General features: G+C 37.2%; 4 protein-coding genes across 4 annotated transcripts; 2 read left to right on the top strand and 2 right to left on the bottom strand.

The window, feature by feature from the left end:
- Window positions 1-2,152: 2,152 nt before the first annotated feature.
- Window positions 2,153-15,506, top strand: supt5h (SPT5 homolog, DSIF elongation factor subunit). The gene is made up of 29 exons (XM_059533208.1): window positions 2,153-2,614; window positions 2,751-2,907; window positions 3,025-3,090; window positions 4,078-4,089; window positions 5,850-5,919; window positions 5,988-6,056; window positions 6,191-6,256; window positions 6,349-6,379; window positions 6,456-6,524; window positions 6,701-6,952; window positions 7,108-7,197; window positions 7,745-7,815; window positions 7,901-8,006; window positions 8,098-8,191; window positions 8,286-8,422; window positions 8,629-8,784; window positions 8,886-9,032; window positions 9,684-9,830; window positions 9,922-10,047; window positions 10,133-10,217; window positions 10,476-10,580; window positions 10,727-10,829; window positions 11,212-11,339; window positions 11,424-11,529; window positions 11,614-11,772; window positions 11,851-12,019; window positions 12,516-12,719; window positions 13,026-13,121; window positions 14,843-15,506. Exons 1-29 carry the CDS (start codon window positions 2,534-2,536, stop codon window positions 14,981-14,983), a joined length of 3,243 nt encoding a protein of 1,080 aa, XP_059389191.1. The 5' UTR covers window positions 2,153-2,533; the 3' UTR covers window positions 14,984-15,506.
- Window positions 15,373-22,185, bottom strand: rnaset2l (ribonuclease T2, like). Its single transcript, XM_059533204.1, has 11 exons — window positions 22,045-22,185; window positions 18,812-18,882; window positions 18,619-18,712; window positions 17,640-17,697; window positions 17,387-17,454; window positions 17,207-17,264; window positions 17,048-17,115; window positions 16,777-16,890; window positions 16,648-16,696; window positions 16,502-16,576; window positions 15,373-15,864 (listed from the first exon to the last, which is right to left on the bottom strand). Exons 2-11 carry the CDS (start codon window positions 18,819-18,821, stop codon window positions 15,673-15,675), a joined length of 786 nt encoding a protein of 261 aa, XP_059389187.1. The 5' UTR covers window positions 18,822-18,882; window positions 22,045-22,185; the 3' UTR covers window positions 15,373-15,672.
- On the top strand, window positions 19,821-22,228 carry LOC132122793 (cytochrome c oxidase subunit 7A2, mitochondrial). The gene is made up of 4 exons (XM_059533206.1): window positions 19,821-19,968; window positions 21,207-21,293; window positions 21,888-21,972; window positions 22,088-22,228. Exons 1-4 carry the CDS (start codon window positions 19,954-19,956, stop codon window positions 22,144-22,146), a joined length of 246 nt encoding a protein of 81 aa, XP_059389189.1. The 5' UTR covers window positions 19,821-19,953; the 3' UTR covers window positions 22,147-22,228.
- A 364-nt stretch (window positions 22,229-22,592) lies between these two features.
- LOC132122792 (calcineurin B homologous protein 1-like) lies at window positions 22,593-25,933 on the bottom strand. Its single transcript, XM_059533205.1, has 7 exons — window positions 25,654-25,933; window positions 25,095-25,167; window positions 24,912-24,992; window positions 24,429-24,553; window positions 24,082-24,143; window positions 23,883-24,005; window positions 22,593-23,796 (listed from the first exon to the last, which is right to left on the bottom strand). The coding sequence occupies exons 1-7, from the start codon at window positions 25,718-25,720 to the stop codon at window positions 23,743-23,745; spliced, it is 585 nt and encodes a 194-aa protein (XP_059389188.1). The 5' UTR covers window positions 25,721-25,933; the 3' UTR covers window positions 22,593-23,742.
- Between the last annotated feature and the right edge of the window lie 734 nt (window positions 25,934-26,667).

Raw genomic sequence — 26,667 nt, 5'->3', positions numbered from 1 at the left:
AATAAGCATTAATCCACAAATGACTTAAGCTGTTAACTTTTTTAATGTGGCTGACACTCCCTCTGAGTTCAAACAAACCAATATCCCGGAGTAATTCATTTACTCAAACAGTACACTGACTGAACTGCTGTGAAGAGAGAACTGAAGATGAACACCGAGCCGAGCCAGATAATGAACAATAGACTGACTCGTTCACGAGTCAAGAACCGGTTGCATTGGTTTTCGGATCACTAGTAGTTCTTTCGGACAGTTCGAGTCAATAAACCGGTTGAAGAAAACGGTTCACTGGTTCTTTTGCGCTCGTCGTAATGGCGTCATTGGCGATGATTGCCCTTGATTCAAGCCTTCGGTTTACCTGGGCTCATAACACTAGCACAGAATCAGTTCAGAATCAATCACCAAAAGAATCAGTTCGGTTCAGACGCTCTGTGTGTCGGTCTGCTTCACGCTGAATCACACATGCGCAGTATCATCAGCTCCTCGGTTCACGAATCGGATGCGTCTGACAGAAACGGTTCTTGACTCGTGAACGAGTCAATCTTTTGTTCATTATCTGGCTCGGCTCTGTGTTCATCTTCAGTTCTCTCTTCACACCAGTTCAGTCAGTGTACTGTTTGAGTAAATGAATTACTCCGGGATATTGGTTTGTTTTAACTCAGAGGGAGTGTCAGCCACATTAAAAAAGTTAACAGCTTAAGTAATTTGTGGATTAATGCTTGGAGACACGAACCGTTTATAACGATTCAGTTCGATTTGGTTAACTGGTTCAAAAAGATCCGGTTACATCGAATGATTCGTTCGCAAACCGGATATCACAAACTGCTTTGTTTTGAACTCTCTCACAACAGACACGGAAGAGAAGACAATGCTGAATAAAGTCATAGTTTTTGCTATTTTTGGACCAAAATTTATTTTCGATGCTTCAAAAAATTCTAACTGACCCTCTGATGTCACATGGACTACTTTGATGATGTTTTTCTTACCTTTCTGGACATGGACAGTATACCGTACACACAGCTTCAATGGAGGGACTGAGAGTTCTTGGACTAAATCTAAAATATCTTAAACTGTGTCACTGCAATTCTACCGCTGTACCACTGAGAGCATACTCACAACAGATCACCGGCACACAGTTAACTACCATTGAGAACATTTATCAAAAGCGCTGCCTGGGCAGGGTAAGGAACATCATCAAGGATGCCTCTCATCCTAACCATGGACTTTTCACCCTCCTTCCATCCGGCAGGCGTTACAGTAGCCAAAAATCTTGCACTAGTAGGCTCAAGAAGAGCTTCTTCCCCGAGGCTGTGACGCTTCTGAACTCCACATCACCAATCTAACCTGCACCTGCTTTCTTACTGCACTGGTCACAGTACTTTACATACATTTGCACTACTCATATTTTGCACAGAGTGTATATTGTTTAAGCTATAACAATGTAAACTGTCTATAAAAATGTTAATGCATACATTGTTTAACAATACTATTGTACACTCATCCAACTGTATTTATTACCACTGTCTTACGTTGCTGATGTTCATAATGTATACATTGCATTCCTATTTATATTCTGTACATACTCTGCTTAATACTGTATATAGCATTTTGTAAATTATCATAGCTTTATATACTCTGTACCTATATGTATATAAAACACTACTTTCTTGCACTTCTGGTTAGATGCTAACTGCATTTGCAGTAGCTTGGCAGAGAGTGCATCAGAGAGGGCTGATATGCACCTGAGAGTTTCTTTTTGTAGCCATTGCTGTTTGCTATAAAATAGATTTACGGGAGGAAAACCCTTGAGGTTAAAACATACTGATGGTTAATATATAATTATATTTAATTAATTATAATATATATTTAATATATATTTAATACTGCTTGAAACAGCACGGTTGTCCTCCGAAAGCACTAGATGGCGCTATGCAGCTCTGGCTCCGCTTGTTGCTTACGGAACATTAAGGGGGAAAACAACATAGGCCTTGGCTGCCCGATTGAAGCAAAACCAGACAGCTGTTTAAAGGTAAGAATACTTTTAAATCCGGTCTTTAATTGTAATTTTGAGGCATATTTATAGTGTATAGTGTCTTCGTCGTAAACTAAGATGTGACCGTGGTAATGAAACGACGAGTGCTTCTTGTAAAATAAGATGTAACGTTAACTGTTAGGTTAGCAAGATCGCATGCTAATTCGTTGTCCACTGGATTTTGCAGAACCCAAGACGACAGGAGTAAACTAGATGAACTGTTGACGTTTATCTGTAGTTTTAAGCACGTTAGTCGTATTATGCACACACAAGTAAAGAGAAAGAGTGCGCTGTTTAATCAAATCGCAGTGTAAACGTTATGACTCGCATCATGCGCCTTGTGTCACATTCTCTGTCTGGTTTCAGTCATGTTTGCTGTTATGTTCATGAAAGAATCTTGCATCTATTGTGCTACAGTTTATTATTCTGAGCCTTTTACACGTATTTGATGCGGTTTGTACAGTAGTGTTGCCGCCTGGATAACACGGATAGAAGGAAACGGAGATGTCTGACAGCGAGGACAGTGATTTCTCTGATAATCCGAGCGAGAGGAGCAGCGAGGCTGAAGAGGCGGAGGAGAACGAGGTGATAAAGCTCCTTCTCGAATGTGTCCATAAATCGTTTAATTATTTATATATTAATGTATTTATGTTATGCAAAGTAAAATAAATATGTATAACAAATAATATGTTCTAATGTGTGATGTTTGCAATATGAGGAGGAGGAGGAACAGGGGAGTGTAGCTGGCAGTGACAAGGCTGAGGAGGAGGAGGGAGAAGATTTGGAGGATGAGGAGGAATATGACGAAGAGGAGGAAGAGGATGATGACCGGCCTAGGAAAAAACCTCGGCATGGTGGCTTCATCTTGGATGAAGCCGGTTAGAAAACTGCTTATCGATATATATTTTTTTAAGATTAAGCTAATTTACAACAACATCTTTTGCATACCTGAAGATGCTATATTATGTAGGCTATTTTATTCCATGCTTGACTAGATGTTGATGATGAATATGAAGATGAAGATCCATGGGAGGATGGTGCTGAAGACATCTTAGAAAAAGGTAAGAAATTATTAATAATTTAACTAAATTATTTGTGCATGTTTTAATTTACAATTAAAAAAAATCTGAATAAGTTATTAAATAGTTAATGTTCATATAATACCCTGTATATGCATAATATAAACTCTTGCAGGTGGATTAAATATCTCTTTTAATATAATGATACCAGTATGTGTACCAGTTATGTGTATCATATCCATACCTTTATGAAATGGAGGCATATTAAGTGAAATATCAATGACAGTCTGTATATTAAATATGTTGTATAAAATGATGCCATTTATTTGAATGTGTTTCTTGCGCTCATTGATTCTTTATTTCTTATGCATGCCTCCTTCAGTTAACGGTAAACCAATTCCAGATTTCTCTGCTCTTTGTTCTCTTTCTGTCTAATTAAACTGATTAATTCTCAGACCATTGTTTGACATTCGGTAAAATCCATCCCCATGATCTGCACCACTCTAACATTTGTTTGTGATGTTTAAAGTTGTTTGGCTAATGTTTAATTTGCTTGAATTTTTTAACAAGGAGCATGGATGGCAAATACACTTTTTCTTCTTTGCAATGTTAAAATACATATAGTAAGGTCAAGGTCAATAAAGCCAACAATTTTAAGATGCACCATTGATTGAAAAGGGGACTGTAGAGCGGGGACTGACTTGAGTTCTGAAAGGGAACCAAATATAGTCATTTGCCTGAAACTGCTCCTTTGAACCAAAAAAAAAAAACCCCAATTCCTTATTTTGATAGTATTCAAGTGTGCTTAATTGTATTGCATCAGCTAACAGTGACATGACATCATTATCATCTAGTTTCCATCTTTAAGATATGTCACAGTTGTTAGCCTGCCCATCTAGTAATTTAATTTCCCTTTTTTTTCTGTTTACCTGGTCCTGTCTATGCCCTTGCCTGAATTTGCTGTGTGCACATGACTTTGTATTATGGCTCACGTTCCTCCCTTCCTCCCTCAACTCTGGATTTGAGCAGAAGAGGCCGAAGGTATGTGCTAAAATCTTCTGGCGTGCATGGATATTCACTTATATACTCAACATGTGTCTGTCATTTAGCTGTGTTTACATGCACTGCTTTTAGTCAATCTGAATACGTTCAGTCTGGTTTCAAACTCAGAATGTACACTACCATTCAAAAGAAACCAACACAGTTTCCAATAAAATATTAAGCAGCACATCTGTTTTCAATGTTGATAATATGAAATGTTTCTTGAGCAGGAAATGAGCATATCAGAATGATTTCTGAAGGATCTTGTGACACTGAAGATTGGAATGATGATAGCAGAAAATTCAGCTTTGCGTCAGGAAAAAATACATTTTAAAATATATATTCAAATAGAATTACAGGGAACTCCACTAACTTTTTCCACTGGTGGCACTTGCGCTTTACTAACTTTTTCAGTTACTGGCGCAAAACATGATTTGGTCGCACAAATGATTTATAGTAAGCCGCTCTGGATAATAATGAACAATAATGAAACTATTGCATACAGATGTGCTTTTTATTTTACTTGCCATCTTTTAAACCACATGCCTTCTTGTTTTCTTTAACATTGGTTGGGATAGATTTACTGCAATAGAAAATACAATAAAGTGCAAAATGAGTTTCTTTTGGATTTCAACATGCTATGGTTGGCACAGATGGACAGACTCCTGAACTCTTAAGGAAAAATAACATAAATATAATCCATAAAATAATATAATAGATTTTCAGCAGCTATTGACTTTTCTGTATTAAAGATAATAACCTTAACTAACCACTGGTATTCTTTAAGCCACTGGTGTCGAAATTCATATGTCCGTATTGTTTTTCCCGCATGTGCTTTTCCTGACGAATCCTTCTCATCCGCCTGATTCTCAGTCACAGGCTCCGTTTGACATGTCGAATTGACATCAAATGATGGCTCCGTTACACTTGAACTTCCCTTCTTAAAATAGGAGTCAATTGTCCACTTCATTTCAACACGTGCAGATTGTAGGCTATGTTGAGATATATATGCGATTGCTGCGTGTGTCTTAATGAGATTATTTTTTTTTTAAATCCACGTTAGGTTTACGCCTCACCTACACCATTCCTGGAGGGAGGGGTGGGGGGTGGTCGCGGGGCTGAAGACAACTTGATCTGTTGAGTGCTCAGAGCACGTTATAAAACGTATTCTTAAAATACGCATTTCTGTTTTAATAAATGCTCATAGTAAATCATAGCATATTGCCTAAAACATAAGGTAGGTACAAAAATAATCAGTGATACATTTGTGACCCCATAAAAATGAGGGTCGCAATGGCATTTCAAAAGGTCACATATGCAACCATTTTGGTCGCAGTGTAGTTCCCTGAATTATATGATTTTTAGGAACGTTTTACAATATTTTTGTAATAAATGCAGCCTTTGTAAGCATGGGACTTCTTTCAAGATTAAAAAAAAAATAACAATTACTGTCCACAAGCATTTGAACAATGGTCTACTTTTTAAGTTTTATTACATTTACTCACACATTGTATGTAAAAATGTATAATAATTGCTTACAAAGAATCAAAGATTGAGATAACAGTGCTTCTGTTTAATGGATTATGATCTGCACCGCCTCTGTTTATTTCATTTAGATTATTCATCTTAAGTGATTAGTCATTAGTGAGATTATTGACGGATTATTATGCTGCATGTAAGCATAGCTACTGACAGTTTTTTGAGTTGTTCTAAATAATTTTTTTTGTCATATAATTGTTTATTCTGTTGTCATCTGTTAGTCTCCAACATTGACCATGTGGTTTTGGATGAGGATCACTCCGGTTCAAGGAGGTTGCAGAATCTTTGGAGGTTAGAAAGCTACACTGCACACTTTCACATGGCTTTAAATCCCTGTTCTAATACCGGTTTCTCTTTAGGGATTCACGCGAGGAAGCTCTCGGGGAATATTACATGAGAAAATACGCCAAGTCCTCAGGTGGAGAGCAGTAAGTCAACAGACTTCACCTGTACACATGTATATGGCAGTTTTACAGAATGCGTGGCTCATTGTGGCACGTGCATGTGCTGGAATTAACGGAATGCTTGTTGCTAAATATTCTTGTTCTGTTGTTTACTTCAGCTTCTATGGCGGCTCTGAGGATCTTTCTGATGACATCACCCAGCAACAGTTGCTTCCTGGGGTCAAGTATGGGGAAAATTTTTTGATTGATTAAAAATGCTGAATTAAGTATTTTTGAAAGACCACTGGGCTTGTGTTAAGAGATTTGTCTCTTGCAGGGATCCTAATTTGTGGACTGTTAAGTGTAAGGTTAGTTATCGGCACTATCTAACATGTGGCTTTGGCTGCTGTATGTGCAGGGTTTAATTCTTCTGTTTCTTTGTAGATTGGAGAGGAAAGAGCAACAGCCATCGCCTTGATGCGAAAATTCATTGCTTATCAGTGCACCGACACGGTAAGATTTCCACAGTCCTTCTGTCATAAGTTAAGGTCTGTGTGATTTGTTACAACCAGTGTTAGCATCTTTTGACTCAGGCACAGAACTGTATGAACATTAATCTTGGGTGCTTTGTAAAAACTTTTCTTGAAGGTATGTGGTGCCAAAATGTTGTGCTTTGTTTCTCTCCACAGCCGCTCCAAATCAAATCCGTGGTGGCCCCTGAGCATGTCAAAGGTTATATCTATGTGGAAGCGTACAAGCAGACCCATGTCAAGGCCGCTATTGAGGGTGTCGGAAACCTGCGCATGGGCTTCTGGAACCAGCAGATGGTGCCCATTAAAGAGATGACAGATGTGCTGAAAGTGGTTAAGGAAGTGACTAACCTTAAACCCAAGTCTTGGGTTCGTCTTAAGAGAGGCCTTTATAAAGATGACATTGCTCAGGTTTGTACACCAGAACACTTGGCTTTATAGTCCTAAAGGAAATGTCTAACAGAAGTGGTGCTAGATATTGTTTTGAGTTCCGTTATTCGCTTTGTCACAGCTCTACATCTGTGCCAGGAAAACGTTTGATGAATGTATTTATTTTCCTTTTTTAGGTGGACTATGTTGAACCAAGCCAGAATACGATCTCACTGAAAATGATTCCTCGTATTGATTTAGATCGCATCAAAGCGAGGATGAGTATGGTAGGTCGCATAATCATAATGATCATTTATATTATCACGATATATTTATGCTACCATTCAAATGTTTGGAGTCGGTAAAAATATATATATATATTTTTTTAATTAGTACTTATATTCAGCAAGGACGCGTTAAATTAATCAAAAAGGCTGTTATAGAATATTTTTTGTTTTATTAAATGCTGTTCTTTTGAACTTTCTATTCGTCAAAAAATCCTGAAAAAAAAAGTTTATGGTTTCCACAAAAATATTAAGCAGCAAAAACTTTAACATTCAGAATTATAAAAACTTGAGCACCAAATCAGCATATTAGAATTATTTCTGAAGTAACATGTGACACTGAAGACATGAGTAATGGAAAACTTTTAATTTAAATTGTAAATTTGACAATATTACTGTTTTTACTGTATTTTTAATCAAATAATTGGGACTTTGGTGATCGTGAGACTTCTTTTAGAGAAAAATGTAAAACAATCTTACTGACCCATAACCTGTGGAATGGTAGTGTATATATGTTGCGAGACTTTTGTCTTCGTCTTTTATCCTACAGAAAGACTGGTTTGCGAAGAGAAAGAAGTTTAAGAGGCCGCCTCAGAGGCTTTTTGATGCTGAAAAGATCAGGTAATGGAGCACGTTGATTTGAATCTCTCGTAATTCAAACTTATTGAAACATGTCAGCCGTACTGACACATGCTCTGCTCCACAGGTCCCTTGGTGGTGAGGTCAGCCATGACGGTGACTTCATGATATTTGAAGCTAACCGATACAGCCGGAAAGGCTTCCTGTTCAAAAGCTTTGCTATGTCCGCTGTGGTAAGGGCCCTCACACTCATTCTAGTTCTAGGTGTCTGTTTAATTGTTCTTTATTGGTTCGCTGGTTCAACCCATGACTCTTTTTGTATAGATCACAGAAGGGGTTAAACCCACTCTGTCAGAGCTGGAGAAGTTTGAGGACCAGCCAGAGGGAATTGACCTTGAAGTAGTCACAGAGACGACAGGTAAATACATCCAGACATCATTATTTTGTACCAGTGTATTGAGCAATCCTTCTGTGAATACATTTTTGTAAAGCTAATCGCTCTGTTTATACAGGTAAGGAGCGTGAGCACAATCTCCAGGCAGGAGATAATGTTGAAGTGTGTGAAGGGGAGTTGATCAACCTTCAGGGTAAAATCCTGAGTGTGGATGGCAACAAGATCACCATCATGCCCAAGCATGAGGATCTCAAGGTGAATAAATAACAGGAGCTGTGGAAATATGGTGCCAGTATGCAAATCATTCTCTTGTCAGGGCTTATTAGGTTTATATAAAGGTGAAGTGTGTGTTTCCTGTGCCACTAGCATCACTAAATGAAATTCAAAAATCCTGTTTTCCATGACACGTCCCTTTTAGACCATCATTATTTCCTCTTTATCTTGTCTTTGTTTTTATTTAGGACCCTCTCGAGTTTCCAGCTCATGAGTTGAGGAAGTACTTCCGTATGGGTGACCATGTGAAGGTTATCGCAGGGCGTTTTGAAGGTGACACAGGCCTCATAGTCCGTGTAGAGGAGAACTTTGTCATTCTGTTCTCTGATCTCACCATGCATGAGGTAGGTTTCACTAGTAAGCTATTTAATTATTCAGAAAACACAACATCCAGCAGTCAGTGTTGTGTGTTCTCTGTTGGACATGATGTCTGTTTTGGTTCCAGTTGAAGGTCTTGCCCCGGGACCTGCAGCTGTGCTCTGAGACTGCTTCAGGTGTGGATGCAGGAGGCCAGCACGAGTGGGGAGAGTTGGTACAGTTAGACCCCCAAACTGTAGGTGTCATTGTCAGGCTGGAAAGAGAGACCTTCCAGGTAAACTGCAAGAGAAATTGACAAGTTCAAGTGTAATGTAAGCTAAATTTTGTAGTACACACTTGCTGGATCAGTTTCTTCACAGCAATAGCACACTTTTCACCATAGTCCCTCTGAGTTCACTCTGTGATTAGCCTGGCAAAACACTTGAGTGAGTGTATTGTATTCATGCAAGTACAGCCCCAAGGCTTGCATTTCAATAACATTGTCATATCAGCAGCAACATGCGGTATCACGAATCAGGGCTCAGGTTGGTGGTTTGTGTTTGAATGTTTTTGAAACAAGTCTCTAATGCTCACCAAGAACTGTTCTCTATTTTGATGTAGATTAGAAATTACTTTTTCAGTGTTACAAAATCCTTCAGAAATCTTTCTTGCTCTCAAGAAACATTTTTTTTATTAATACTATCATTAACTGTTATGCTGTACATCCTTGCTAAAAAGTACTAATTTCTTGAGAAAAATACTGAAATCAAACTTTTGAACGGCTGTGTAACATTCATAACAATACAAACATAAAAAAAAAATAAGTTGCTTTTACCAGACTATACTTTTAATGCACATACATGACTTCACTTCCTACAGCTGTCATATTGAGTGGTAAATTATTTTTTTTTGCTCTCTGATTTTTTTCACAATGATTAATTTTTAGGTTCTGAACATGCATGGGAAAGTTTTAACCGTTCGGCACCAGGCGGTAAATAGACGGAAGGACAACCGCTTTGCTGTCGCTCTCGACTCAGAGCAAAACAACATCCATGTGAAGGATATTGTGAAAGTCATTGATGGACCTCATTCGGTAACTACCAGAGACCAGGGGAAAAGGTTTGACATTATGTAACAAAACTGCACTGGTGGAAGTTAATATTTTCACTTGTGTGATCCGTCAGGGCCGTGAAGGTGAAATTCGCCACATCTTCAGAGGCTTTGCTTTTCTTCACTGCAAGAAGTTGGTTGAAAACGGAGGCATGTTTGTTTGTAAAGCACGCCACCTCGTTCTGGCGGGCGGCTCAAAGGTACGGCTATTCTACTGGATCTGTGGACAAATCTCATACATTTCCCAACTTCCCTGTCATATATGGTCCCCTTTTGTTCCCAAAGCCCAGAGATGTGACCAATTTTACAGTGGGTGGCTTTGCTCCTATGAGTCCACGTATCAGCAGTCCAATGCACCCTGGAGGAGGTGGTAAGCAGTTTCATGAAACTCACTGGGTTTTGCAACATAGAGGTAGAAGATCTGAAGATCTGGGCTATTATCAAAGGGTTGCCTCCAAGAGTAGATTTTATCATCCATTTAAACACTAATGTGTTTGTCCTCCAATAACTAAAACTTTAGTTTCCGTCTGTCGGGTTGCCTATTGACCACTTGAATTTTATCAGTAATATAAAGACTATTTATATTTCGATCTAGGCATCATCTGTTGTTTTGTGGTCTTCCTTCCAGGTCAGCAGCAAAGGGGCGGAGGCGGTGGCATGGGTCGGGGCCGCGGGCGACGAGACAATGATCTGATTGGGCAGACTGTCCGTATATCCCAGGGACCATACAAAGGTTAAATAAATGACTTCCAGTGACTTTTTGTGAAAAGCTTTTGCTTTGGTTGAGTATTTTGTACAAATTTCATTGCATTTTATAACGTGGCTTCAGTGTCCGAATTCTTTGAGACAGGTTTTGTAACACCCTCTTCATTTCCACAGGTTACATTGGAGTGGTGAAGGATGCCACAGAATCAACCGCTAGGGTAGAGCTCCACTCAACTTGCCAGACCATCTCTGTGGACCGGCAGCGTCTCACAACTGTGTATGTTATCATACACAAACATTTATACTTTATCTGCTGCTTCCACATTTGTTTATTCCATCTTTTGGCTAATTTTATGACATTACTTCAAGCTGCCAATGAAAGACAGTACGCCTAGCTCTACTTAACACATTTACACCCCACATATCAGACAAATTAAAAGTGTGTGGTCCTGTGTGGGAAAGTTCTATTTGAGAATCCTAGATATTCTTTTACAAACTACTGTTTGACAGTGCTGCCTGATTATAGGCTGCCTCGTTATATATTTTTTACTTCAAACGTATTAATAATGTAGTTTTGATATCTTGATGCTTTATAACTTTTGCTCTCCTGAATATTATTTTTTCATTTACACCTAAATCGTTTTGCTTTTTTGAATTAGTGGTGGCAAAGAAAGACAAGGAAGGAGTTCCACTCATTTACGAACCCCGATGTATGGTTCCCAGACACCCATTTATGGAACTGGCTCACGTACCCCCATGTATGGTAGCCAGACACCCCTCCATGATGGTAAGAAATGCCAGAATATTTTGTTATAAACTTAAAAGTGTTCTGAAACAACTTTTTTTTTTTTACCTCTTTCATCGTTTACAGGAAGCCGAACTCCTCACTATGGCTCCCAGACTCCTCTGCATGACGGGAGCAGGACCCCAGGTCAAAGCGGCGCTTGGGACCCCAACAATCCAAACACACCATCACGGTAAAAAGCAGAGCAAGACAACAGTACACATGCAATCAAACAGTCCCAAGTATCTCAACTTCAACTCGTTTTTCTTGTTTCCAGGCCTGATGAGGAATATGAGTTTGCTTATGACGACGAGCCCTCTCCATCTCCTCAAGGCTATGGTGGTACGCCCAACCCACAGACTCCTGGCTATCCAGAAGTGCCCTCCCCGCAAGTCAACCCTCAGTACAACCCTCAGACTCCTGGGACTCCTGCTATGTGAGGGCTCATTCATATGCTCAGTGCTTTTGTCCTTGCTTGAGAACATCTTAAACAGATTATGTTTTTGCACTGTAGGTACAACACCGACCAGTACTCCCCATATGCAGCACCCTCTCCGCAAGGGTCCTACCAGCCCAGCCCCAGCCCACAGAGTTTCCACCAAGTGGCCCCAAGCCCGGTGGGATACCAAAACACGCACTCACCCGCCAGTTACCACCCCACCCCGTCACCCATGGCCTACCAGGTACAGTAGTTGGTTGACACTGTATGCTTAAGAAACCAACTATTTGGAGTAGTGATGCACCAAAATGATTTTTGTTAGCAATCCTGAAATTAAAGTTTTTATTTAGTGAAAATAATGATTATAAAAAAATCTAATAAAAACTAAGATGTATACAAACATTTTAATTACACAAGGCAGTTTTTATATAAACTTTGAATTATATAATTATTTGTAAATTTAGGGTCATAACGAAACGTTTATAAGCTTTTATTAATGTTTTAAATGTTGAATTTTTTTTTAATATTTTCCAGTTTTAAAGTTTAAGTAATTTTGTTGTTTGAGTTTTGGTGTGTGTATATATATGTGTATATGTATGTTGTTTAACAACCCTCTGATGTTCATTCATGTTTATCTCGTGATAGAATGTCACTAGTTTGGAGCAATAAGGTTTTTTTTTGTCTTAATCATTGGCTGCACAAACAGTATTGAGTTGATTTGTGCTGCATGTGATCTTTAGGCCAGTCCAAGCCCCAGTCCGGTAGGGTACAGTCCAATGACTCCTGGAGCTCCATCTCCGGGAGGCTACAACCCTCACACCCCTGGATCTAACATCGACCAGGCCTCCAGTGACTGGGTCACCACAGACATCATGGTGCGTGTGAAAGACACATTCCTGGATGGAGGCGTCATCAATCAGACTGGTATCATCCGGAGTGTCACCGTGAGTGAAGTTTTGAGTGGTGTTCATTTTGATTTGATCATGATTTTGTGATCTAGATGTGCTGTGACTAAGCAAGAATTTTCAAGTAGAAGCATGTGAAATTTTGATTTGCATATTGCATATCACGTGCTGAGATGCCCAGGGCTGATTTTAGATTTGGCAGTGAATTAAGCTTGTCCCAGTTGAGATACGATCTATTTCACTAGATTTTATGATGATTCATACCCTGTTAGATGTTTGAAGGTATTTTTTTTTTTTTTTTTTTAAGACGTCACAACTCAACACAGAAATTCTTCTTTCACATAGGGGGGGATGTGCTCCGTTTTCCTGCAAGACACAGAGAAGGTCGTTAGTATTTCAAGTGAACACTTGGAGCCTGTTACACCAACCAAAAACAACAAGGTATTGCTGACTTTACGAAACCAAATGTGTTATTTTGATTCTCAACTTTGAACACTTTTTTTTTTCTTTTTACTTCTCCGTGTGCTATTATTCAACTTATCGCATGTTTATATTGGTTTAATTAAATATATTATGTGTATACTATACCATAATGAGTTTGAATATATAGCCTATTCTGCATTCAAGTGCACACACAGCTTGCCACAAATCACCGGCACAAGTAATGAATATGTAATCGGAAAAATAGCTAAGAGATATTATAATTTATTAATAAACTAGTGTTTTCTATGGTAGCTGAGAGAGCTCAACAGACTGCAACTTGAGAAAACACATGCAAATAGAAAACGCACCAACAAATTAAGGGAAAGTATACAGCAAATACGCAAAATACAGGAACATGCAAATACAGAAATGTGCTGCAAAAAGTAATTTGTGGCATTACAGTAACTCGCCTTCACAGAGAACTAAACCTTTTACATAATGAGAGTTTTTGATTTGTATTGGTTGATTTTAAAGTAGATCTTTTGAGCTTTCTGTAGATATATTTCTTATGTCCGTGAGGCAAGTAGCCTATACGCCGAGTTTAACCACACTTAAGTTTTGTGCCATGCTCCAGTGAACCTGAAACTGAAACGGCAGAAAGTGTGTCCTGTTTCATTTCCTTTATTTTACAAAAGCACAAGGAAAAATGCCAGTGATTGCGACACAAGGAAAGATGCCACCTTCATGTCATGCAGTAGTGCACTAACAGTTTCCACACACTGCAGAAAAACTTGCATATGCGCCTAAAATAGCACGTTTATCCAGATTAATGTTCAAGCAAATGGCTTTGTAAAGTTGCAACTACTTAGATGTTTTATTAAGCCATATTTGAGGTCAATGAATGACAGACGAACGTTTGGAACATTGGAACGATCTGTCTGTCATGGACTCGGACAGGTTTTTCTTTTTCTCTGCGATTAGCCCACTAATAAAACTTTAGTCGACTAACATTTATTTCACTATCAGGGGGGAGTCCTACAATCTTCTAAATATGTCATGATCCAGTAAAAGTCAAAGTATGTGTAAAATAGTATGCGATAATTAACGTTTTAGACAAACCTGTGCAACATTACAGTCACGTTTAATCCTGCTCATGGAGTACAGATATATAATTTAAGATAATACACTTTAAAGTGTCCTTATTACAGTTTATTTAGAATGCAATAAAATGTACACAAAACACCCAACCAAAGCAACCAGTAATTAACTGTTATTGCTATAATAAATGCATGTAAAAACATTTTTTGACAAATTATCAAATTTTATATATACATTCATAAACTGTTAGGCCTTTAATTTCTTGGGAAATACTGAATTTAGAATTTTTAGAGAACTGCAAGGCCATCATCATAAAAGTCACAGCTGCAAGAACCAGTGAAGCAAACACTTGCCTGAATTCTTTCTTGAATTGAATCCATGCTGCAGACACTTAAGTAATGAGAATTAACCAGGGCAAATTTTGCTCATCTCCATTATATATAGTGGATGCGCAGTGAAGAGTTTAGACAATGAACAGGTGCGGAAGCAGAAACAGAATATTACTTGGATATAAGCCTGCTGCTCCTCCCCCAAATTCAGTTTAAGAACCCTGTTATTATATGCATCACAGTTGTGTTGTAACCACAAATAAAAAAATAAATAAAGTTTCTCCAACGTAAATAAATGTGACTGCTTCTCAGGTGAAGGTGATTCTGGGAGAGGACAGGGAGGCCACAGGAGTCCTGCTCAGTATTGATGGTGAAGATGGCATTGTTAGAATGGAGCTGGATGAGCAACTGAAGATTCTCAATCTCCGCTTCCTTGGGAAATTGGAAGCGTGAAGAACACCAAGCATTTAAACCCATTTTGCTATTCGAATCCAGGTGCTGCACATCTTTGTTTTTTCTTCTGTTTGTCTTCATCTACATTGTGAAGTAGCTGGAATTTTACATCTTTTTTTCTTAACACGTAGTTAAAGTTTTTTGTGGATGGTCTACTTTGTTTCTTCTGTGGTATAGAAACATACATTTTGGCAAACTGATTCCATGTCAAATAAAATGTGAACCCTGTGTTCCCAAATCCATCCATCCTGAGTGTTCGCATGAAATATTTCATAGCTGATGGCTGTTCATTTTAAACATTTTATTGCCTGCTGGTGTGTAGAACATTGACCATGAAGAGGATCTATTTTTATTCACTTAATGAGTGATAAGAACTCCAACAGATGAGATAAACCGCTGTGCTTGGAAGTTTATTCAACATCATGCTCCATTACATTACTGGTCCATTACATTACTGAACCTTTAATGTCATTAATAACTGGTGTATATTCTGAGTGCATTAAAGGTCTTTCAAAACCCTTAATCCCTGTGATTTCCTTCTTGCTCTCTAATGGGGAAAAAATGCAGCAAAGTTAAATACTTAGGAATTATGTAACATTTTTATTAAAACATATGCATCAGATCTGAGGACTGGAAAAGGACAGTCAAACATGAAAGGAGTGAAAGTCTGTAGCTTCAGCTTTTTTCTGTTAGTTACAGGGTTCATGAGGATTTTCGTAGTTAATTGGAACATAAAAGACAGTGCTGTTCTTCGGACAGGGATGTCCTGTGCTGTTAGACCACGCTAACAGATCAAACTTTTGCTCTTGTTCTTGTTTGAGGCATCCAATGGTTTGGTTCCTGAAGAGATGGATCTTCAGCTGGATCCATGCTTCACGGCCCTAAAAATAAGGAAACGACAGTCATGATTTTGGGTTTTTACATGTAATTGTAAGTTACTTATTTTACTTTTTAATAATTTATTCCTGTTATTAAGACTGGGTATTAATACAGATTTTCCAATCCCAAATCATCGGAGGATATTTCTGTTATAATGCCATTTTTGCTTGCATATGAAAGAAGCTCTCAGAGAATACATTGAATCTATACATGTGAATTAATACAGTATTTTATGTTTGATTCATTATAACTGGTCTTTTTAAACTAATTAAAAGAAATAGTAATTTATTTCATGAATCTAGCTACACTTTTAGAGCTGCACGGTTTAGGTTCATTATTGGTTTGTGAATCTGACTACAGTAGCGTGTTATTTTACGTGATGCCCACAAAGACATGTCAAAAGAGACATATTTTTTGCCATCAAAAAACTTAAAAATTAGGCTACTAACTCATTCACAACAACAACAAAAAATTTGAATATGATTTATTATCTAGTGCCATCTGCTGGACATGAAGCAATGTATAAATGTGTTTTTACACATGGATTTTGGGACTGGTCCTTTGACAATCTCTAAATTTCTCTTAATATTCTCAACTCGACTGAATATGGTAAATATAATTTAATAATGCTTATCTCACCTCGCTGTCCGTCACACATTGCAAATCATAGTTTTCTCCAAGCAGCGGGGTCAAAACACCACGTATATCGTCAAGCTGCAGATCACATCATGGAAAGATTAATGAAGCGTTGCTTCTCAAATGTATTAAAACTGAGCTTAACTTACCTTATATGACACTTCGCATGAGGTTTTGATTCCAGATTTTTCCAAGATACTAAAAATAAATTAAATCAGGGAAAACAGATGAGTTCATGATAAAAATGATATCATGGTAAGTGTGCTAAAAACACCCACTTATCAATGTCATAGAGTTTCCGAAGCTTGACCGCGGTCTGGAAATAAAGAAGCGGTGAACCCATGGTCTCCACACAGCCTGCACACGTCCCGTGTTTAACCCATTCATCCTTCCTGCCAAACCAAACCAAAGCAAACCAATCACTGTTGCTCCTTAGCAGAAAATATGACTGAGCTACTCTCAGACATACCAGATATTAAGTTTAATATGCTAATTTTTTCAAGCCGTGAGACATTAAAAATCCCAAAACACTGAAAGATCATAGTTTACCAGAAGTAGAAGAAGTGCTTTCCTTTTATAAATGATGGCCACAGCTTAGTCAAATCAGGCTCAATTTCCTAAACATAAACAAGATGTTACATTTTATATTAGTGATGTTTCAAAAAATAGCAATAGAAACAAATACACAGTGGACTGAAGTATTTTTACCTCAAGATGGGAATGGTATATCGGCCAGCAGTCACAGCAGTGACCAGTACGTATAGGCCTAAATGACATTAGAAAAAATTATTTGACAATAATGTCAGAAATAATAAAAACAGAATGTTCCTGTGAACTGTTCATTTTCATATGAGCAGGAGTGGGAACAACAGCCATTGAATTCCTCACCATAGGCCATGGATGGTCCAGTATTGAACAGTCTGTGGTATTTTGCAGATGGTTTTGTTGTTAATGCCCTGTGGGAGGGCAGGGAATAAAGAAGACTGGTCATGTTAAGTAGAAGTAACACGAAAGAGAGAGTTCACAACTGTTTTCATATGAAGCACAGATATCAATATCAGTAATACGCTTCACATGATTTCAATGAGTCTTGTGTGAAGTTTACTAGCACCGGTGTAATATATAAAATATAAAGACATACAATACAGAAACTCCCAGGCCATTGAAGAGTGAGATGCATACAAGTCCAGTTGCATGAGCTGAAAATGAAAAGGGAGTTGTACTTTTTCTTTCTATTTGCTGTATCTGTTTCAATTCTGCATGTGCAGCCCTGCATTTCTGTTGCAGTTATATGTTCATTTGCAGTATTTAAAGGAATACCTCACCCAAAAATTAAACAGTGTTTCTTCATCTGAAAACATTTGGAGAGCATTTAGCACTACATCACTCACCAATGGATCCTCTGCGGTGAATGGGTGCTGTCAGACAGATGATAAAAACATCACAATGATCCACAAGTACACACCGCTCCAAGCCATTCAATTAACATCCTGTGAAGTGAAAAGCTGTGTGTTTGTAATAAATCCATCATCAAGATGTTTTTGTTTTGTAGAAGTCCTCTATCCATAGTGTTGCTTTCTCCAGTAAAATATATATATATGCACAGTTCACACGTTTATCAGTGACAAGTAACAGTTGTAAACAAATATGTCGGTGGACTGAGATGTGAGAAGACAATAGGGGAAAGGACCTTTTACAGGAGGAAGTGTTATTATGGATTATAGACGTATTTTGGCCAGTTGCGACAGTTTAAAAAGTTAAAATGTCTCGATATATGATGACATTTATTATAAACATGCAGCTTTTCAGTTCACAAGAGGTTCATTGATGGAGACGTGTGGATTATTGTGATGTTTTTATCAGCTGTTTGGACACTCATTCTGACGGCACCCATTCACTGCAGAGGATCTATTAGTGAGCAAGTGATGTAATGTTACATTTCTCAAAATCTGTTCCTATGAAAACAAAAAATAATAATAAAAATCATCCACATCTTGGATGGCCTGATGGTGAGTAAATTCTTTAATTTTGGGGTGAACTATTCCTTTAAATATTTGATAATATATCAATAACGTATGGTGATTTCTTAATAAAAGAATATTTGAAGGACTGTGTCTTACTGCCTCATGACAGTCCCAGAACAATGTCCATCATCATTCGTGAGGACCCAACCAGTGACCAGAGCAGCGGTGCAGGCCCAGAGGATGTGTTTATCTGAAACAACACAGCACAATCCAGTTGAAGCTGAATCTATACATTCAGAACAATTGCAGTCTGAAAATCTTTTAAATAAATAAATAAATCTATAACTACCGTAGCTCATGTTGATGCTGCAGGTCTGGGGTCCCGTGATAGAGTGTCGGCTTCACTTCCCTTCACCTAGTCTAATGCAGAAGCAAAACAGACCACAAACAAGTGAATGTTCTATGTTTGCATGCCTGAGAAAAAGAAGTGATACTGCCATGCAGCATGATTAGAAAGAAACTGGGGAGATTTGGAGAAAGTCTCGCCTGAGCGATCTTTAATAGTTGAGGTACTTGTGCAAGATTATCATGACAACACAGTGCCCTTTAAAGCCCCTTTTTAGCTTTAGAGTTTATAACACAAAGTATTTTTTTTCTTAGGATTTTATATTGTTTACCCATTCAACTTTTTAAAATGATGACTGAATTAAATGTCCTTTTTTTAAATATGCAAACACACTGGCATATTACCATAACATTATATTATTTCACAAAGAAAGATGTCACTTAAAATTGCCTTTGAAAGACACTAGCCTATCAAATGTTAATGCTATAGATGACATAAAAAAATATAAAAAATAAAATGCTTAATTGTCAGATGGCTTTAATTTTATTATTTTATTTTATTTTTTGAAAGTTTGGTATGTTGTTTAAAAACAGTTGTGACAAAATGTAATACTTATTTGTCTGATGTACCATTTCATTCTTTTATTTTTCATTTAATTCGATTTTATTTTTGAAGGTTTGGTAGGACCCTGAAGTTTCAAAAAAGTTGCGGAAGTGTCAAAATTGTCAAGTCCAACCAAAATCATGACTCCATTAATATTTGAAGAAAAGTTGATCTGTTGTAGAAATGATGGCCCACATTCTTGAGAATGTTAGATTTTGGGACAGTAATGAATTGTGTAAAATGAAGAGGGAGGTAGTAGTGTAGGACCTTTGGACTGGCTCTATTCATGACAAAATACGAGCATACTGTAAGACATTTTAAGGCATTGTACTTCAGTGAAAGACATATCACAATATGCTTTGTAAAATGTCTACTACTTTGCAGTTCAGTGTTGTATGTCAGCTGGCAGCTTGGCTGTTCAGAGTGATCTTTCCATGCCTGACTGCTTGGCTCTGGTTCAAAAGCTCTGCTATATGTGTGTGTCCTTGTAAGGGTCCCGACTAGACGAGAATCAACAAGCTCAACAGAGAGCAGCGTCGGACATGAGGCATTTACTGGTAAATACACTGCTATTCTTCTTTATTCTTCCATATTCTGTGGCATAACAGCTGGAGAGGAAGAATCTACTCCTAAAATACTTGTGAAACAGGAACAATGCCACACAACGATACTCTGACCTTACTGCAGACATTGCTTGAGAAAGCTGGTTGTTAGATATTAGTCTTTTTTTTTATACGAACAGATTGTTGTACTGTAACTATTGGTAATTACAGTGGTTTTTAGAATGACTGACGGCCGAAGCACACGCTTTATGAGCAATCAATTCAGTGCGTTTGTCTTTTATTCTAAAAGTTTTGAATGTGCAAACAAATCGGTTTTAAAAAACCTAATCAGAAATTATTTTTGTAATCTACATTGAATATAACAGATCATAGGTTAGCATGTAAACTTGTTGTCTTGAGTCTCTGTAATAAGTGTGTTCTGATATGAAATGGACACATTTCATCAAAAAACAAGTGTTTTTTTTTTTTTTTTAATGGACACTGAGGTCATGTCCCCATTAGCCTCTCCACATTTAGCATGCGTACATGCAGAAAAACACACACACGTTGGTGGACAGCGAAGTATAAGGGGTGAGACGTTCTCAGTCCAACCCACCAGTGTGTATTACAATCTGATTGGTTTGTTCAAGGTGCTGGTCAGCAGCAATTGGCTAAAACCACAACTCATTTCTGCTCCACATGAGCTGGGTTGACCTTCACAACCATAAAATGTTACATTCCTTTTACACGTTTTGTTCTACTTTACTTATTTATAATATAGCAAAGATATTCAAAATATTCAGGTGTAGAATTGCTTGGTCTTCTCTTTGGGGTCTGAGAGTCCCAAAAGAATCGCTCAAAAATACAACTTAGGCTATTTAACACAGACATAGGTTGATAATTCATGAATTTTCCCAATCTAATGAGGAAAACCTATAAATGGAAAAACTTGTAAAGCCATAGAATCTGTATAAAACAGATAGAAAGTTGTTTCTTTCACATCACTAGCATTTTTTCTGCTATCATGTTTTAACATTTTAACATGATTCTACCATGTTTTAGTATTTTGTTGGCATTTTTTAACATGTTGCTAGTATAATTTGACATGCTGCTACCATGTTTTAGGTTATCATTTCAGTCATTGCTTACATATATTAGCATGTGTTTTAGCACATTGTTCTTCAATGTTTATGGAATGAATGTGCTTCAATAACTCGAATACTTCAAATGTCATGAAACTTTGGTTATTTCAGAGTATTTCCCGGCTAGCCTCACGGGCTTTCAGCACAACAGTCCGCCAAATGAAAAACAAGGTGCCTGAGAGACAGAAGGTTTTCCTGGTAAGAAAAATGTTTATTTTATTTACAACTTTAAAGTTCAGTGTGAATGTATTTCTTTCCTCTGTTGAACATTAAAGAAGATATTTAAAAATAAATAAATGAAAAAGAAGGTTGCTAACCGAACAGTTTCAGTTCCCATTGACTTCCATTGTATGAAGAAAAAAAAAAGAGACAATAGAAACCAAAACTGTTTGGTTACAACCTTATTCAAAATATCTTCTTAAAGATATAAATATATTCTATATAAAATAAATAAACAAATAAGAATTTATTACTTATTGTTAATAACTGTAAATAAATAAGACCTTTATAAGTTATTCATAATTTAGAATCAATAACAAATAAATATATATGATGTATTATAGAACTAATTAATCATTAAAAATCAATCAATAAAAACAGAAATATTCATATTCATATCATTCATTGTGTATCTAATGTGAAGAAACATTAGATTTCTATCTGCAAAGATTACTTTCGCATAACAAAAAGGATATTTCAATTAATACAACCATACAAATTTCATGTTGCATTGTGGCCATAATTGCCAGAGTAACATCTCCTTTCATTTGCAACATTTATCCACACTTACAGGAGGATAACGGTCTGCCAGTCCACATTAAAGGAGGCACCACTGATGTGCTTCTGTACCGTTTGACCATGACCATCACAATAGTAGGTATGAAAACCTTCTGGCCAATCATGAAAACTTCACATTTCTTTTTTATTCAGGTTTATAAAACGTACATACCAGTATTAAGAGAAGCCTTCTCTCTCTTTGTGGTTTTCTTTAGGCGCTGGCTTTTCCTGCTACTGGTTGCTGGTGGCATCTATGCCCAAGAGTAAAGCATAATAACTTGGATACTGCATGATGCTGTACACATCTATTTCATTTTAAATATCTTAAACAATAAAACACATATAAGAAAGAGGAATACGTTCAATTCTACATTAATGTTTGGTCACTACAGTATACTACTGTTCAAAAGTATTTATGTACTTGTAAGAAGTACTTATGCTCACCAACATTATCAGTGTCTTTACAGTGACTTTTGATCAATTTAAATGAAAACTCTTGAATGGTAGTGCATCACTGGCCGGAATCAACAATACACACTTTTGGCGCCACCTAGTGCCTATAGCAAAACACAGCTTAAATAAAAGATTGTTCAGATTTTAAAATGAATTTCAGTTACAAAAACTGCTCACTGCTTAAAGAACTGGGTTTGTGCCACAAGAGGAGGTCAGCGATTTTTTTTTAAAACTTTCCTCCAGAAAGATACCAAAAAATACTTTGAATCCCGTGCAAAGTTAATTTTTTAATATCATTCTTAAAAGTCAGTTAAATTTCATACAAAGCTGAAAAAGCCCTCTTTTTTAGTGGTTTTGGTACAGCATGCATAAGTGCAAGTAAGGTGAGGTAGCCTTTCTTCTCACTTGTAGGTAAAATGGCAAGAAGCATAGTGGCATTGAAAGAATAACACATTTTTTGAGATTTGAATTAAAAAAAAAATCCAGTTTTTATCAGGAATTAAGATAAATGTACAGAATTTAAAAAATGTATGGAAAGCACCATGCAACCAAGATTTTTAAAATCTACTGAGATGAAAGCGTAAACATCTAATAAACCTTTAGATATAAGACATCTTACCTTGAGATTGGCACAAAATTCCCCACATATGGTGACATAAGACAACACTGAACATTATTATGAACTCTTTCCTACTAGTTATAATTTTATACAAAATTAACCAATCAATTTAGAAAATTAATTAATCAAGCCACATAATGCAAAAATCTACATGGTCAGTAAGATTTTTTTTATGTTTTTGAAAGAAGTCACTTACGCTCACCAAGGATGCATTTTTTTTATCAAAAATAAAACAGTAATAATGTGAAATATTATTATAATTTTAAAATAACTGTTTTAATATATTTTAAAATGTAATTTTAAATTTCCTGTTATTGTAAAGCTGCATTTTCAGCAGCCATTTTCAGTATCACATGATCCTTCTGAATTCTAATATGCATCTTCGCAGCTCAATAAACATTTATTATTATTATTATCAGTAATAATAATCATCATGAGCTAATCAATATTTTTGTAGAAAATTTTTTTCAAGATTCTTTGCCAAATAAAAAGTTCAAAAGAATAGAATTTATTGAAACAAATCTTTTTGTAACATTAGAAATGTCTTTCCTGTCACTTTTACTTTTGATAATTTTAATGCATCCTGGCAGAATACACATCTAACCGACTCAACACTTCTCCAGTAGTGTAAATTATTTGCCAATGTGCAGTTTTTGTGCAGACATTACCAGTGCATTAAATTCCTGTTAGACAGACAAACACAGATCCCGTCATACTGTCCTGGACATTTCGGGATATTCCTTCCATTTTCTGAAGCTTGGAGATAGAGGCATACAAGCATTCCCATGATGCTCAAGTCTAACGCAAGAACCGAATGCTCATCTTGTGGTCAATGTTGACCTTCTCCAGAGACTATAACAAAACAGTAAACAGGTTCATCAACATTATAAAACAAGTGCTTTTATGAAACACCGTGAATGCAGAATTTCAGGTGATACCTTACGAAACTCCTCAAAGGATATTGCTTCATCCCGGTCTAGATCTGCTTCCTGTATAGTGCGGTCTGCTATGCTCTCCAGCTGCTCCTCTGTCACCTGCATCCCCAGCATGGCCCGGAGAACCTGTCAATCAATCTGCGGTCAGTCGTATTCATTCAGTGAGAAAACAGCTGAAAACATGAATGTAGGAGCTAGTGACCTTTAAAAGCTCATCTCTGGAAATCTTGCCATCCTTGTCTTGATCATACAACTGAAATGCAACTACAGGAATGAAGAACCAGGTGAGATTTAATAGAACAAGATCATTTCGGCTCAAATCAATATCTTGTGTCCATTTATTTATTTATTGAGTGAACAGCAGTGTAATAAACAGGATATAATTCAGTCAGATGGTCATTATCGTGAAATAAACCCATTCAGGGTGTCCTTTATTCTGTGATAATGGCCGTTTGAAAGAATATACATTATCTATACAGTAGCATCGTCTCTATACCATTACTGAGAGGATGTGGTTAATCTCACAGCTCAAAACAAAAGCAAACATACATTTGAGTTTGTTGCTCCTGCTATTGATGGGTTCGGGAGAATTGGCCTCTTTGGTTCGGTCCTTGTCAACAGGGCGGAAATGAGCCAGGATCTTCACAAAAGTGTTGAAGTCCACCGTTTCCTTCCTGAAATTAACATCATTATTTATGACTTAAAGACATAACTGAAAAATACCTTTTTGAGAAATGTATTCACGCATTCTGACTCTTTCAGAACTAATTTCCTGATCACTGTGCAGTTTATTTTTGTCAGTAACCACCAACATAGACAGACTGACCAAAATGTGAATCAACTAACCACCAGTTTAGTTTTTATGAGTCATTTCGGGCTGGGGTTATCTGAAATAAATTATACAACGGTTTGGCATGGAAAAAAATATTAAACAGACAGTTCAGGACTTGCTACACAGTTTTACGTTAGAATCCAATATTCAAGACTCAAGTGTGATCATCAATGTTTGTAGCTCATGCCAAGATTCATTACCCTGGGGAGAAGAAGGCACCTATTATTCTGTCTCCTATGGGGTTCATCGCCAGCTCCTTTATGGCTCCAAAATCCTGGGGACTGTGTGAGAATGAGACAAGACCAAAGGGCCGAAAGTTATGTTATTACAAAAGACATCTTAACTGAGCCTGTGTCATGGATATAAGACATCATCAGTCTCACCAGAGATAACCCCGTCCTTCTTTATCCAGGGCTTTGAAGCGATCATGGAGACGAATAATGTGGGCAGGCGAGACTGGAAAAGAGAAATCACATCAACTGTGAGAATGTTTCACTGAAGCCCTGTAGTGTCATGACTCAACAAAAAGGCTAATAAACGAGGTCACGTGGACGGTAAACAACTTGAACTGACCATTTAATCAATTCTCCTCAACAACCAGCTTCACTGAAATTAATTAGTGCATTTTTATTTTAAATTGTTTGACATATAGGCTTACATGTTATTGTTGTGCAATGTATTCGAGTAACACGCTTGCAAATGGTAAATTAATTCTCAAACAGAACAGCACCTGTCACTGTCAATCTGGGAGTTTTCGCTCATGCAAACCGAGTTGTTACACAATATATCTGACACTTTTATCTTTTACCATACGCCTGAGAGTTACAGATAAAAATGGCAACAAACGTGCAGGGAAAATGTTACTTTATATCGTTGTTAACTCGGTCAAGCGCGACAACAATAAGCCAGTAACAAAACACATTTGTGTAAAATGTCACTCACAACCTGTTTCTTGCATCAACACCTCGACGTTTGGGATTTTTAATAGGGTGGAGCTCGTCGAACCCATTTTATATAGTTATGTGTTGACAGCTTTTGAACATTTAGCCCATATCCAGAGAACCGGAGATCAGAAATGGATTAAAACTGAAAAGTCACGACATAAAAAAATCTGATTTTACAAATTGTTAACGGACTTTTCACATACGCCGTTGCTTTTGCCTGGGCTTGCTCAGAACAATAAAAGCTCTGTTTACACAGATTACAACGCCCACTAAACTATTGAAATCTGATTCATTTGAGTCGAATCTTTTAAATGACTCCACAAAATCTGTTTGAGCGGTTGAATGATTCGTTTACGAATTGGACTGAATCGGTGAACCGACTTGAACTGAGAGCCGTCTCTACGGTGGCCCAGTGGTGCACAACCCAACGACATTAAAAAAGCAAACATAAGCTCACAACACAACGACATTAAGCCACAACACAAATACATTAACCCACAACACAACGAAATTCTCACAACACAACGAAATTAAGCCACAACACAACGGAATTCTCACAACACAACGAAATTCTCACAACACAACGAAATTCTCATAACACAAATACATTAAGCCACAACACAACGGAAATGCTCCCGACCACTAGGGGGCAGTTGGTCTGCAGAAACGGGCAATAGACTACATATTTCCTGTGAAATCTCAGGGCGAATAAAAGGTTCCTGTCTTTATTCTGTGTGAGTGCATTACCAGCTGCAAACTTTTATCCATAAACGATGAATATTAAATAATATTTATACATTTTGCTATAATACAACAAATTAAGTATACCACAGCAATATAATTATTTAATGAAGAGTTCCATAGACATCTGTGAGCTATTGCTGTGACCCATTTTGTGAGGCTCCTCAAAGGTTTTTCACACTTCTCCCCTGGATGTAGAAACTCGAAATAAGTGGATTCAAATTAGTAATGTAAGATTTAAGGATTTCAACATCACTTCTGACACTTCAGT

Source organism: Carassius carassius, chromosome 41, assembly GCF_963082965.1.
Source record: "Carassius carassius chromosome 41, fCarCar2.1, whole genome shotgun sequence".
NCBI classification, from domain to species: domain Eukaryota; kingdom Metazoa; phylum Chordata; class Actinopteri; order Cypriniformes; family Cyprinidae; genus Carassius; species Carassius carassius.
Note: the sequence above shows the minus strand (reverse complement) of the source record. Positions and strands in the feature narration are given on the sequence as shown.

What these genes read in the sequence shown, in the direction of transcription:
- supt5h (XM_059533208.1), top strand. Translation starts at nt 2,534, where the DNA reads ATGTCTGACAGCGAGGACAGTGATTTCTCTGATAATCCGAGCGAGAGG. An exon ending in TCAAAGCGAGGATGAGTATG is followed by an intron (nt 7,198 to 7,744) that starts GTAGGTCGCATA and finishes TTTATCCTACAG; the next exon opens with AAAGACTGGTTTGCGAAGAG. An exon ending in GTATCATCCGGAGTGTCACC is followed by an intron (nt 12,720 to 13,025) that starts GTGAGTGAAGTT and finishes TCTTTCACATAG; the next exon opens with GGGGGGATGTGCTCCGTTTT.
- rnaset2l (XM_059533204.1), bottom strand. An exon ending in TCTGGGACTGTCATGAGGCA is followed by an intron (nt 17,698 to 18,618) that starts GTAAGACACAGT and finishes TTTCATTTTCAG; the next exon opens with CTCATGCAACTGGACTTGTA. An exon ending in TGGACCATCCATGGCCTATG is followed by an intron (nt 17,265 to 17,386) that starts GTGAGGAATTCA and finishes AATGTCATTTAG; the next exon opens with GCCTATACGTACTGGTCACT.
- LOC132122793 (XM_059533206.1), top strand. An exon ending in AGAGACAGAAGGTTTTCCTG is followed by an intron (nt 21,294 to 21,887) that starts GTAAGAAAAATG and finishes CCACACTTACAG; the next exon opens with GAGGATAACGGTCTGCCAGT. An exon ending in CATGACCATCACAATAGTAG is followed by an intron (nt 21,973 to 22,087) that starts GTATGAAAACCT and finishes GGTTTTCTTTAG; the next exon opens with GCGCTGGCTTTTCCTGCTAC.
- LOC132122792 (XM_059533205.1), bottom strand. Translation starts at nt 25,720, where the DNA reads ATGGGTTCGACGAGCTCCACCCTATTAAAAATCCCAAACGTCGAGGTG. An exon ending in CAGGAGCAACAAACTCAAAT is followed by an intron (nt 24,144 to 24,428) that starts GTATGTTTGCTT and finishes TCATTCCTGTAG; the next exon opens with TTGCATTTCAGTTGTATGAT. An exon ending in CCTTTGAGGAGTTTCGTAAG is followed by an intron (nt 23,797 to 23,882) that starts GTATCACCTGAA and finishes GTTTTGTTATAG; the next exon opens with TCTCTGGAGAAGGTCAACAT.